General features: G+C 48.4%; 1 protein-coding gene across 1 annotated transcript in view; it reads right to left on the bottom strand.

Annotated features, from left to right (window-relative positions):
• The window catches only part of MTMR12 (myotubularin related protein 12), a 65,644-nt gene extending 55,672 nt beyond the window's left edge, over positions 1-9,972 (bottom strand). Inside the window, exon 1 of the mRNA XM_052659171.1 lies at positions 9,805-9,972. Coding sequence (XP_052515131.1) covers positions 9,805-9,972 — 168 coding nt within the window. The remainder of the gene's footprint in view (positions 1-9,804) is intronic.
• Positions 9,973-12,968: the final 2,996 nt, after the last annotated feature.

Raw genomic sequence — 12,968 nt, 5'->3', positions numbered from 1 at the left:
TTGGTCTGGACCACACAGGACTGAGGAAATGAGAGAGGTGCTGGCAGCAGCTGGGAAGGAGGGAAGCGGAGCTGAACTGGAGGCAAAGTCCCAGGACCTAAAATGCTGCCCAAACCCCAAGGCCCCCAGCCCCGAGACAAGGGAATATACTGTTACAGGATGGCAGAGAGGGCATCCATGACAGCTCACTGAGAAAGAAAACCGTGCTGGAAGAGAGATGGGAAGGGCGCACACTGTGGGTATGGCAGGATCCCACAGGGGGGATGGTGCCCCCAGCTCCAGACTCACGCCTCTCAGAGGGCGAGCGAAGAATGATGCTCAAGAGGAACCAAGTCAAGTCTGGCCGTTATCGGGACCCGCTCTAGTGGCCAAAGACAAGGGCACATGAATGAAGACACACAGCTGCGACTTCTGGGGTGAAGACTTAACAGCAAGTACTGCAGTTAACATTTCCGAAGCATTTACTACAAGCCAAGTTGTACTGAGTTAGCAACTCTCCATGGAGGGACTCACTTGAGACTAACGACACTAGTATGGGCTGGATACTACGACCTTTATTCCCATCATACAGACTAAGAAACTGAGGCTTAGAGAACTTACATACCCAGCCTAAATCCAAACAGTGAGTAGCAAAACTCTGATTCCAAAGCCATGCCCCTCATGACACTGAGAGTGAGGAGGGCAGTGCTGGAATGCACACAAGCGCTAGGAGAAGAGGTCAGGGGGCGGTCACGAGACCACCAAAGTCTATCATTTAAGCTAACTGATGGGCCCAACAGCAGCCGCAGGAACACACGGCACTGCCTTGTGTGTGTGCCCTCCTTGTCCCCCTCCAGGGCTGTGCTGGGCTGTGCTTAGTCACTCAGTTGTGTCTGGCTCTTTGTGACCCCATAAACTGTAGCTCATCAGTCTCCTCTGTCCATGGGGATTCTCCAAGCAAGAATACTGGAGTGGGTTGTCATAACCCTCCTCCAGGGGATCTTCCCCACCGAGATCGAACCCAGGTCTTACACACTGTAGGCAGATTCTTTACTGTCTGAACCATCAGGGAAGCCCAGGAATACTGGAGTGGGTAGCCTATCCCTTCTTCAGGGGATCTTCCCTAGCCAGGAATCGAACTGGGGTTTCCTGCATTGCAGGCATATTCTTTACCACCTGAGCTACCAGGGAAGCCCCTCAGGGCTGCTATGTATAGATGTCAGGTCAGCAGAGGAGCTGGCAAGGAGCTGAAAGCCTTGGGGCAGTAGCTCTTCCATGATCTTGGAACAAGAGGAACTGGGGCAAATGAGAAGTTGCCTACAGGCTCACCAAGAGCCAGGCTGACCTACACAGCAGCATCCACAGAAAACAGGGAACAAACTGCAGGTCCCAGCGGTACCCCCGGATTCTACTCTTTAAGACCTGCCACATTCACACGGCCCACATGCACCTTATATAAGAGATGACGACAGATGGTCCGACCACCTGGTCCCCACGCACCTGTGAGTCTTCCAACTTGTCCCTCTTGCTTGCAGCCTCCTCCTCCCCACACCGGAGCCCATGTCAACGCTGCCCTTTCCAAGTCCCACGCAGCCTCCCAATGAGGCCAGATGCTGCTGTGGGGCCGCAGCGGGCCCTCCTCCGTGCCCGGGAGTGTCATGCGCTCCTCCCTTGTCAACAGGCAGCACCTACCTCTGTGCAACACAGCCATCTGTCGACGTGCCATCTCGCCGGCAGAATGTGGGCCTCCCGACTGCACAGACTGCTTTTTTCTCTCATTCCTAATTCTAACACAGTGCTTAGCAAATGGTAGCAACACTCAATAATTCTCCCAATTCAAGTTATTGTTTGGGCGTACATGGTGTTTCCGCTCATGCTCAAAATAAGCCTGCCAAGAAGATGGGCACCCAACGTTAGATGAAGATCAAAGGGAGGCTCAGAGAGGGGAAGTCACACCAGGAAGCAGATCTCAAGGGATTCAAGCAAAACAGGGATACGATCTTCTGTATGGAGAAAAGGGTAGAAGAGTGAGATTTTTCATCCAAAAAACTGGGACCATTCCCATCAAAGGCATTCTCAGGGATCTTAAAAAAAAAAAAGCCCTCTCAGCAAAAACAAGAACAAACAAACAAACAAAAATCCAGCAGTTCAGGATCACTGCCTGAAACAGCGGCTGAAAATCTGTGACCAGGGAAAAGGCAGACTTCAAAATATGCCACCCCTGTGGTCAGCGCTCTCATGCACAAGCCCTGCTTTTCTCCTGGCCGAAGCCACCCTCTCCCCACAAAGCAAACAAGTGAGGGCTCAGACTCCTCCTCTGAAAGGCCGCCCACCAGCGAGGTGTACAAGGACTGAAGCGTTTAACGTCAAAACAGCACTCGATCTGGCTACTGCCTTTGGAGCACGTAAAGAGAATTATTACTCCCAGAGGTGATTTGATTTTCCTTACTCGTATCTTCAGTAAATCATTGACCAGATGTGATAAATGCATAAAATGTGGCCTATGATGGAAAGACTCAGAAATGAGGAGAGAGGAAAAAATAAGTCCACAGAATGAATCCAGCAAAATGTCAAAGGCCAAATGCTAACAATGAAAAAAAGCCGACCGCTCAGTGTTCTCATCAGGTTGGAATTTTAAATATAATCAAAGCATTCTCAAAAGTAAAAAGGAAATAAGAAAAGAGGAAAAGAAACTTTCAGAGATCGTGAAAAACACTCTAAGAAAGAGTTACCACACAGAGAACTTTCCGGGAACGGTGCCATGGCAACAACGGCAACAACTAAAATACTCCACTGTCATTAACACCTTAGCTTAGGGAAAGATTTCTGTATTCTAAGACTGGTGACTGAGTACTTTCTGGAACCCTCCAGGGGGCTCCTGAATAACAGTAACAATGAAAACCCACATCTCCTGAAGGTTACCCAGCTAGTGGCCAAGTTCTATCTCCTGAAGGTTACCCAGCTAGCGGCCAAGTTCTCTGCTAAGCAGCACCCGCTGTGCACAATCACAGTTCAGATTCATAAATGTTCACATACACCTATCAGATAAGACAGATGTCATTATTTCCACTTTTCCAGTAAAAATACAACTGAGGCTTGGAAGGACTGGCCTCATGCATAGGTAGCAAGACGGAGGAATGACAAGGGGTTGCTTTCCCTGGAGAGTGATGCCCAGGTACGCAGAGGGGACTAGGGGAAGGGGGAGGCCCTGGGGCCCTTCCAGCTACTGGAAAGGTTTGCTCACTGCTGGGGCCCCTCTCCATGTCTACCTCCTCTCTTCTTCCTTCCGAAGCAGCAGCAGATTAGAGGTTGGCAAAATTATTCCGGTTCAATCCTACCTCCCAATCTACCTCAAGAGGCTGATTCTAAGTGATTTATTAAACGACAAACCCTCTGTTCTCCTTGGGGTCTCAAAAAAAGCACATCAGAAGTCACTAGTGTGGACTTCCCTGGTGGTCCAGTAGCTAAGAATCCACCTGCCAGTGCAGAGGACATGGGTTCGATCCCTGGTCTGGAAAGATCCCACATGCTGCAGGGAGGCTAAGCCGTGCACCACAACTACGGAAGCCCATGTGCCCCAGGGCCTGTGCTCCACCACAAGAGAAGCCACTGCAACGAGAAGCCCTTGGACCACAACTGGAGAGTGGCCCCCACTCACCGCAACTAGAGAAAAGTCCACATGCAGCAATGAAGACCCAGTGCGGCCAAAAGTAAGTGAAAAAAAAAAAAAAGACGTCGCATTAAAACCTGAGGGTGGCTCCCTGCTGGAAAACCAGCTCTTAAGTGTCTGCCCTGCTGACAGGAATCAGTGGTACCACCTTCAGTCACGACTACCACAGGGCAGGCTCTAAGTCTTCACACATACTGTGTTTGCAACCGTGTAAGACACAGACCAAGCCTGGACATACTAAAAGAAAAAATGGAAAGAGTCACTTTGGCTATTAGGGTAGCATAATTAAGGGTAGCTTCATTTTCCTAACTTCCAAAGTCGGCAATATTGTCTTTATCGTAAAAATAAGGTATACATCTTTTATAGTGATTAAAAAATTTTTTTCTGACCCCCTAAAAACTGAGTTCTCTCTGATGCACACTGTGACACAGGACGGTTTCCTGTGGAAGTAGTCAAAGGACACCAAAATCCTGCTGAGCATGTGCAGAGAAGGACCCAGAACGTCTAAGTTTCTAAGCATGGGTGTCCCACAGCCTGAGACTCTAACAGCACGGCTGGTTTTAACGTCAGAGACAGAACCAGGGTGCGGAAGAGTGGTGGCCGCAGTGGGGGCTGTCGCAGTGGCCACTGTGCTGCTGGCTGCAGGCAGGACTGCCTACATTAGCCTCCTGACATCTTCTGGTGCTCTGTCTGCAGAAGCTGTGTGGTGCTGGAAGGGACCCAAGGAGATGCCGCAGGAAGCACAAGCAGCAGAGAAAAAGCGGAAGCTCTGGACAGATCATCAGGCTAGAGCCACAGCTAGGAAAGTGGTCGTTTCAGGAAGAACTCTTCATGTCCTTCAACAGCCTGTGAAGTCACTACCGATGATCTCGAAGCTCAAGGAGAAAATTGTGCCCTTAGAAAAAGCAGTTGGGAATGGAGAAGAAGTCACAGGATCTAGATTTTGCTTTCAGAGGTATTCCTTTCTTGCTAGAACTGAGGAAGGAGGTCTGTTTTAGGATAAGCCAATCTCTTCTTGTCATCGACCCATCAAAGTCATCAAAGTTGGTATTAACAGTTCAATACCATCGTGTTCCACCAAAAAATAATCTCAGTCATTTCATCTGTTCTGGACCCCCAACATCTAGAACAGTGCCAATCACCACCCGGTGCTGAGTAAGTACCTGTTGAACAAATTTATCATATCTCCAATGAGCCCCATATCTGCTCATGATCCCCTGGTGGACAAACTAACAAAAGCCAAGAAAGAAACTGCTGCCAGAGAACAGGAAAAAGCACTCTCATGTGCAAACACCAGGCATGCCTACAAGTATGCTTCACTAACGATATCCCCAGCATTCACAAACAGAGGGATAAGAGAATGGCCCTGGAGTCCGACCACCCTAGTTTAAATCCTGGCACCAACCCTTGCCAGCTGTGACCCTGAGCAAGGAACTCTCTGGGTCTCACTTTGCACGTCTGGACACAAAAAAGAGAGGTCATGGTAGTATGCACCACATAAGACATATGAGGATGAAATGAGATAAGGAGTTTCTGGGACACAGAAGTGCCTAATCAATACCAGTAAAAAAATTTTTCAATTTTAATATATACCCACAGTCCTAGCTCTGGGAAGCACACAGGATCACAGGTTCACTTTCCCCCCACCAAAAGAAACAGCCCTAAGTGAGGAAGAGGCAATCAGATGCATTATTCTCCCTGGGGGAATCAATGCAAAGCATCGGCTCTTGAATCTGGATTTTTTGGACTTTTCTCAGTCTTCACATCTCTTGTCTGTTCTCAAATCTACGTAAAACCTTTCCTGAACTCCTGTGGGTCTGGCTTAGTCACAGGCACTGCTGGCCTCAGGAGACAGCTCTTAACCCTGCTCTGCAAAAGCACTGTACCCGTGGGCAGGACAATTAACCCTAAGGGCCTCATTTCCACATCAACAGAACAGACCAAGAGTTCACGGGCAGACTGGGTCATCTCTATATTTTCTTCCAACTCTAAAAATTCACAACTAAGTAACTAATAACTATTACTAGTACGTTCAAGTCAAACACTGACCTAAACTCAACTAGAAGGACATCTTAACCATATTTGGCATACCACACAAACACGGGCACAAGTAGAGCAGACTCTCAAAGCTGAATTCTTCCTGGTCTTAGTTTCAGAAGGCAACACACAGCACCCCGAGGCGTTTATTGAGCTCTCTCATCACGAGAGAACCTGTTCTTATTAAATCAGAACTTTCTCCTAGGACCACCATTTAATGGGGTTTCCCTGGTGGCTCAGCAGTGAAGAATCCGCCTGCAGCGTGGGAGACCTGGGTTCAATCCCTGGGCCGGAAGAGCCCCTGGAGAAGGGGATGGCTACCCACTCCAATATTCTTGCCTGGAGAATTCCATGGACTGAGGAGCCTGGCGGGCTACAGACCGTGAGGTCGCAGAGAGTTGGATATGACTGAGCAGCTGAGCACACACACCGTGGTGCTTTATTTATTAGCACAAGCTGCCAGGTACAGACAGTAAGCATTTCTAACCACTAAGAATTACCAAAGCAGAGTTTACAACCTCAAGGTAACTGAGCAGAGAACTGACAGTCTTAAGGAAATCAGTTGTCCTTCGGTACCAGAGAAGGTAACTGACCAGAAAACCATTTTAAAACCATACTACCTTCCTGGCCTTTTTGTGCTACCTAACATCTCCCATCACACTGTCTGTCTCTGTTGAGGAAAAGGGGTCTAATTTAAAAAGAAGTTACAGTTAACAACTGACAAGGTAAGACATTCACAATATACATTTCTGGTGAAATGGGCAGATTATAAAATAATGTGATCAGCAATATTAATCCCATTTTGGTAAAAAAAAAAATATATATATATATATATGCATGCCCTACACACACATCTGACAGGATAACACTCCAAGTCACTAATCAGCTTGCAATTTTTCCATTAAAAAAATGTTTGCTTATCTACATTGTCTTATTTTTCTACAATGAACACTAATCGTTTCTGAAATCACCATAATTCAAACACGTGTTTTCTGTACAAGAAAAGAAGAGCTGGCACCCAAACTATAAGCTAACACCTCGCTGAAGCAGAGCTCAGCATCCAGGGTTCCATTCACAGAGGCACCTTGTGCCTGGGCCTATGCTGGAGTGAAGGTGCGGACATGTTTTCAGGTACCAGCCATTGGGTACCACCAAGACCGGCCCAGCTCTCTCCCTCCTGTTCACCTCAGCTTCCAAAACCATCGACTTCCTATTTATCAAATTCACTGATGTGCCACCCTTTGGGCAGAGTTTACAAAACGCGACCGAAGTTCCTAAATTACAGCTCAAGATTTTAACTTGCTTGTTCCCTGATTTAGGAGAATCAGTGACAGAAGAGCCAAGTTACCGTGGCAGAGATCCAATGTTAATGGAGGAAGTAAACTCCTATCCCTCATTTTAGGCCGTCCAATGCCAACCCTTTCTGATCACAAGAGAAAAAAAAAAGCTATTATGTGTAAAAGCATCATCTTCAAATACTCTTACCCAGTTAAGCCTTCTGCTTTTGATACAAAGTGCTAACTCTTGATAGGCTCTTTGGCATACAGAACATAGATCCTGTTAAATCTTACAAGGTCTGATCAGTCAAGAACAAGTTCATCACTGGACACAGGGACCATAAGGCATCTTACATCCTGAAGGTTGTTCTGGTGGCTTAGTGATCTACCAGCAAAAAGAGCTGTGAGAAATTGCGACCTCCCAGCTCACAAAAGCAAAGCGCGTACAAAGAAGTGATGGGGAAACACATGAAAAGCACTGACAATGAACTCGATATGAGGGAGAGGAAAAAGAACAGCAGAATGACAGTCGTCAGAAGGACTTCTATTAAGCGAGCCAGCGGAAGTTCATCAGGCCCAGGGCTCTCAGAGACACATAGCTACACCTCAAAACCGTATTTCCGATAATGTAATGGCTAGCAAAAGCTAGACTAAATGACAAATTGATTCCTCACTCTTTCATTCCCTTATCTTCTAAAACTCATCGACAATTTAGGTCAGAGCCTTACACTCTGTCACAAAATATCTTTAGAGACAGATTTCAACAAAGAAGCATAGTGTCTACATAGCATTATTTTATTGTGAGGAAAGAGAACTGCCAAAACTATAAGGATCTGAAAAATGTGACCACTTCAGGCTTATTTGGGGGTTGACCCACTCCCCTTCCCTAATATCCCTCAAAGGAAATATATCAGGAGCTGAAGGCAAAGAGGGAAAACATGCCTAATTACAACATGTGTGCTTGGTGGATAAAAAATTGGAACATTCTTGAACTCTGGCCACATTTCAGAAGACTTCCACTCACATTCGAATCTCACTAAAGAGGAAAGGTTAAAAGATCAGTTGCATTTCAACCCAGGCTCAACCAAAAAGACACAAAGAGAAACTGACCACATTACTTACCCTCGATACTAAAAAGGGAGCCTGCTGAATATTCAAGATGACCCTGACTCTTTATCAGGCATTTACAGAGGAAGTGGTTTTTATTTTAAAATTAGGACTAAAAATAAGAAGAGTACTCTGCACTGGAAAAAAAAGACACACATTTGAATTTAAAGATACACATGCAAAGGCTTCAGGCCGCTGGTGGTTTTATAGAAGCACTCCCTGATGCAGACCTCTCCTCACAGTCCACCTGCCTTTGCTTTACAGAGGTGGGAAGACAGCCCAAGAATTTGCCAATGCTTCTGCACCCGTTGCTGATTAAAGTGCTAAGAGAGGAGCAGGGGAAAAAAACTCTTCAGAAATCAAAAATGAAAATGCATCTAATCAAGCATTTGGATCAGGAGCTCAGCGTGGCCTACGAGTTGCAGCCTAACTTCCTCTCCGGGGACTCGGGCATCCCCCTCCCTCACTGGATTCTGCAGGGCTGGTTTCCTTGATGGCCCTCCAACACTCCAGACTCTACCCTCAGATCCCAAGCATCCTTCAAGTCTTTGCTCAGATGCCCAAGTGCAAAGAAGAAAAGGGGGTCTTTTCTTTTCCCACCATACTTTCCAACTTCCAATATACCATATAATTGAAAAAAGAAAAGTGTTAGTCATGTTCAATTCTTTGCGACCCTAAGTACTGTAGCCCTCCAGGCTCCTCTGTCCATCAAGATTCTCCAGGCAAGAATACTGGAGTGGGTTGCCATGCCTTCCTCCAGGGCATCTTCCCAACCTAGGAATCATACCCACGTCTCCTGGGTCTCCTGCATTGGCAGGCAGGTTCTTTGCCCCATGGGCCATCAGTCAATCCCTATTTTTATCCCACTTGCAACTTCTAATATACCATATAATTACTCACATCTATTTTACCAATTGTTTACTCCTCTCTCCCTCAGATAAGCTTCCAGAGAACAGGGATATTTATTCTGTTTACTGATGTATACCCCAAGCAGTTTAGAACAGTGTTTGGCCCTGAGTAGGAGCTCAAAAAATATCTTCTGAATGAATGAATGAACTTGACACTAAAACTCCAGGAGGAAAGTAAGAAGGAGGTGGAAAGGCTGATGCTGAGGGAGTGAAATGAAAGGGGAAAGAAGCGACAGAGGGGAATTTACAAGGAAGAGATAGATACTGATTGAGGCCGGGACCGACCCCACTTTCTCCCAGTAGTGCTGATGGGAAGCGGGAAGCAGGGCACCGGGTCCCGCCAGCGGCGTCATAGCACTCTTAGAAGCAAGCAGCTGAGATAAGCAAGCTCTACAGACTCACTGAGAAATGCCGAGAGCAGGGCAGACCCACCCGCCGGGATTGCAAGCTCTACGCAGGTCCCCGGAGCTGGGGCGGGGGGTGGTCAGTCCCCCCAGCCCTTGCCCTCCCGTGGTGCCCCAAACCCAGCTCCCCTCTACTGTAGCCAGGAGCCAGCCGGGCCGCAGGACCTTCCCGGCCAGGGCCCCTTCACCTGGTATCCCGGTGAGGTGGGCCCTGCACTCGAGCACCTGCCCGCCCGCGTCGGGGAATCCCACCCGGGCCCGCCAGGAGTCCCAGCGCGCCCCTGGGCCTTCATCCCGCTCAGCTCCCCTCCGGCACACAGGCAAGAAGCGCTCGCGGCCCTCCGGAGGCAGGGAAGGGGCTCCCGGCGCCCCCCGCCCCTGCCACTCCAGCACGACGCCCCGCCCGCGCGACGCCCCCTCACCTCGGGGCGCACGTACGACACGAAAGAGGGCTTGGGCGCCTTGGTGCCGCCGCCACCGCCGACTACCCCTTTTCCCAGCATACCGCCACCCTGGGTAGCAGCAACGCGCGGGAGCAGAGGCGGCCGCTCGCAGCGGCCACCAGCACTGGCGGCCGGGGCTCCGCCCATCCCCAGGGCCGCCGCGGCCGCGGCGCCGCCCGCATCCGGCTCCGCCGCCGACACCGCTCGCCCCGCCCAGGCCCGCCCGGGCCCCACCTCCTCTGCGCTTGGGCCCAAGCAGTAGGGAACCCGCCGCCGGAGGCCACGCCCCCTCCGTTCGCAACAGGCGGATCTGATTGGCGGATAGTCGCCTTCAGCTAGGCTCCATTCCACCCTCTTGCGGCCGAGCCCGCCCCCATGCGTTCTCTGATTGGTCAAAATGCTCTGCCGGCCGCGCCCACGCCAAGCCCCTCCTTCAATGAACCTGGAGGGATGTTTTCTCTGACCAATCCAGAGGGTTTTCTCCAGATTCCCCGGCGATTGGATAGCAAGAATGTCGCCGTCGCCCAGTGATCCTGCGGTCACTTAAGTTGTGAGCGTTGGTTCACTGCAGTTCTCTTTCCTGTCCGTTTTGGAACAAAACTTCCGAAAGCGTACTGTATGGAACCTCACCGAATGAGTTTCAAATCCCCATCAGTGATGTTCAGGCTTACTATTTTGAAAAGTGAAAGTAGCTCAGTTGTGACCGACTCTTTGCAACCCCATGGACAGTCCATGGAATTCTCCAGGCCAGAATACTGGAATGGGCTCCAGGGGATCTTCTCAACACAGGGACTGAATCCAGGTCTCCCACATTGCAGGCGGATTCTTTACCAGCTGAGCCACAAGGGGAAGCCTTACTATTTTAAGTGCAGACAAAAATGAAACAAATCAAGTGCTAGGCACTTAGGAATAGGTTTGGATGTTTGATCGTGAAAGGCCTTGTAGACCTCTTTTTTCCTAACTTTTTTGCTTTTTTTAATCTATGGTTCTAACAATATAAAAGCCCTTAAGAGATTTCTTTTATTCACCCTCCCGAGTTAGTGTGTTAGTCGCTTAGTCGTGTCTCTTTGTGACACAACTGTCACAAAGAGGAGTCTGCCAGGCTCCTCTGTCCATGGGCTTCTCCAGGCAAGAATACTGGAGTGGATTGCCATTTCCTTCTCCAGGGGATCTTCCTTACCCAGGGATTGAACCTGGATCTCCTGCACTGAAGGTGGATTCTTTACCATCTGAGCTATAGGGAAGTCCTAAGTTAGCAATAAAACCCTCACTGTTAGCGTAGATTGCAAAGAAAATTCATTTAAATTAGACATTTGGCTCCAAGCATTGTATTAGACACAGGTGAATACAACAGGACCCAACTCTCAAAAAATTCAGTCTACTGGAAAAAGCTACTAATAAATATTTGCAGTTACCTTTGTTGGTGTCAGACACTGGTAAGCACTAGTCTCATCAATAATTAATGCTGTTTACCCTCTTTGTCTCCATGACTGCCCCACCACCAGCATCCAAGTCACTTCAAGTAAACACAAAATCTAAGCGAAAACAAATGTGCTTACTTTTGCAAACATAGTGTTGTAGCCACGCGTTCCGGGAAACAAATTCACTCAGAAGGACAATGCAGATAGATAGTGGAGTGCAGTTTATTACACCAGCAGGCCCAAGGCAGAGTCTTCTCTTACCCAAGGACCCTGACCAGTTTTTGTGAAAACCTTATATACCCTAAGTGTACTTGCTCAAACCCACCTCCCTAAATTCCTTGAAACTAGTCTGGACAAGGTAAAAGAGAGATACGATCAAAGTTAATCCATGATTCAAGTGTCATAAGCCTAGAGAGTTAACAGTGGACATTTATCAATAGGCCTGTGGTCATATCCCGATAAACATAATGGAATTTATGTGTTCTGTTACAGAGATAATTAGCATATTCTTTTAGGTGACGGAGAGTCCAAGTTCAAGTCCTAAGGCTCTTTTATCCCGGGGGTCTGATTTTCCATTGGTATGCCATTTCTATAGATACGGGGCACAAAGTTCAGAGTCCATTGGGAGGGTGACCCTGCGTGTAGCCTAATGTTCGCAGCCTGGCCTAGGATGGAGTCCAGCTCTGTCTGTTTCCTCCTTCACTAGGTTAGGAAAGTCCTGTGGCCTCATTTCCACCAGACTGCCATCCTTCAATCCATCCAGTACAGCAGTGCTGGAGCCACCAGCATCGCATTGTCCCAGTTCTCAAGCGGAAGAGCAGACGCTAGGAGTTAGCCCCAGTCTCACAACAAGTTATTGACAGAGCTGGGATTCCAACTCAGGTGTTTCTGATTTCAAAGCCCAAGTTCTAAACATTATAATTACACAAATTAGGAAGGAGCACCATAAAGTGAAAATGTTAGTCGCTCAGTCGTGTCCCACTGTTTGCGACCCCCGTGGACTGTAGCCTGCCAGGCTCCTCCGTCCATAGGGATACTCCAGGCACGAATACGGAGTGGGTTGCCATTTCCTTCTCCAAAGGATCTTCCTGACCCAGAGAGCGAACCTGGGTCTCCTGCACTGCAGACAGATTCTTTGCCATCTGAGCCATCATGCAGGGATGTGGCCATTTCATCTGCTGGGCAGCCTCCCAGGAGCACCCTGAGTCTCTCTCTCCTAATTACTTTCTAGGTCTCATTCAGGGGCCGTGGAAAACTGTGGGATTGAACCCAGGTCTCCCACACTGCAGGTAGATTCCTTTCTGTCTGAGCCTTCAGGGAAGCCCTGGCACAATAAAAGAGTGGTCAGTTCTATTTGAGAAGGTCAAGTCAGGCTTCATAAAGCAAGACACTCCTTAGGGAGGTGCTGGGAATGAAGTTATCTGTGGGGACTAAGAGCATCACTTTATATTTCACAACAGTTTTTACTTTTCAAGGTGAACCAGCAGGGTAGATTTTTAGTAGTCTAAACGAAATTTTAATTTCTGACTTCTTCAAAGGACTTTGAATTTTCCAGGGCTTTCCCAGTGGCTCAGATGGTAAAGAATCTGCCTGCAATGTGGGAGACCTGGGTTCAATCCCTGGGTTGGGAAGATCCCCTGGAGAAGGAAACGGCAACCGATTCCAGTATTCTTGCTGGAGAATTCCATGGACAGAGGAGCCTGGCGAGCTACAGTCCATGGG

The sequence above is a fragment of the Budorcas taxicolor genome, chromosome 20, assembly GCF_023091745.1.
Source record: "Budorcas taxicolor isolate Tak-1 chromosome 20, Takin1.1, whole genome shotgun sequence".
Classification (NCBI taxonomy): domain Eukaryota; kingdom Metazoa; phylum Chordata; class Mammalia; order Artiodactyla; family Bovidae; genus Budorcas; species Budorcas taxicolor.
The sequence above is the reverse complement of the archived record's forward strand: the minus strand, read 5'-3'. Positions and strand labels throughout refer to the sequence as shown.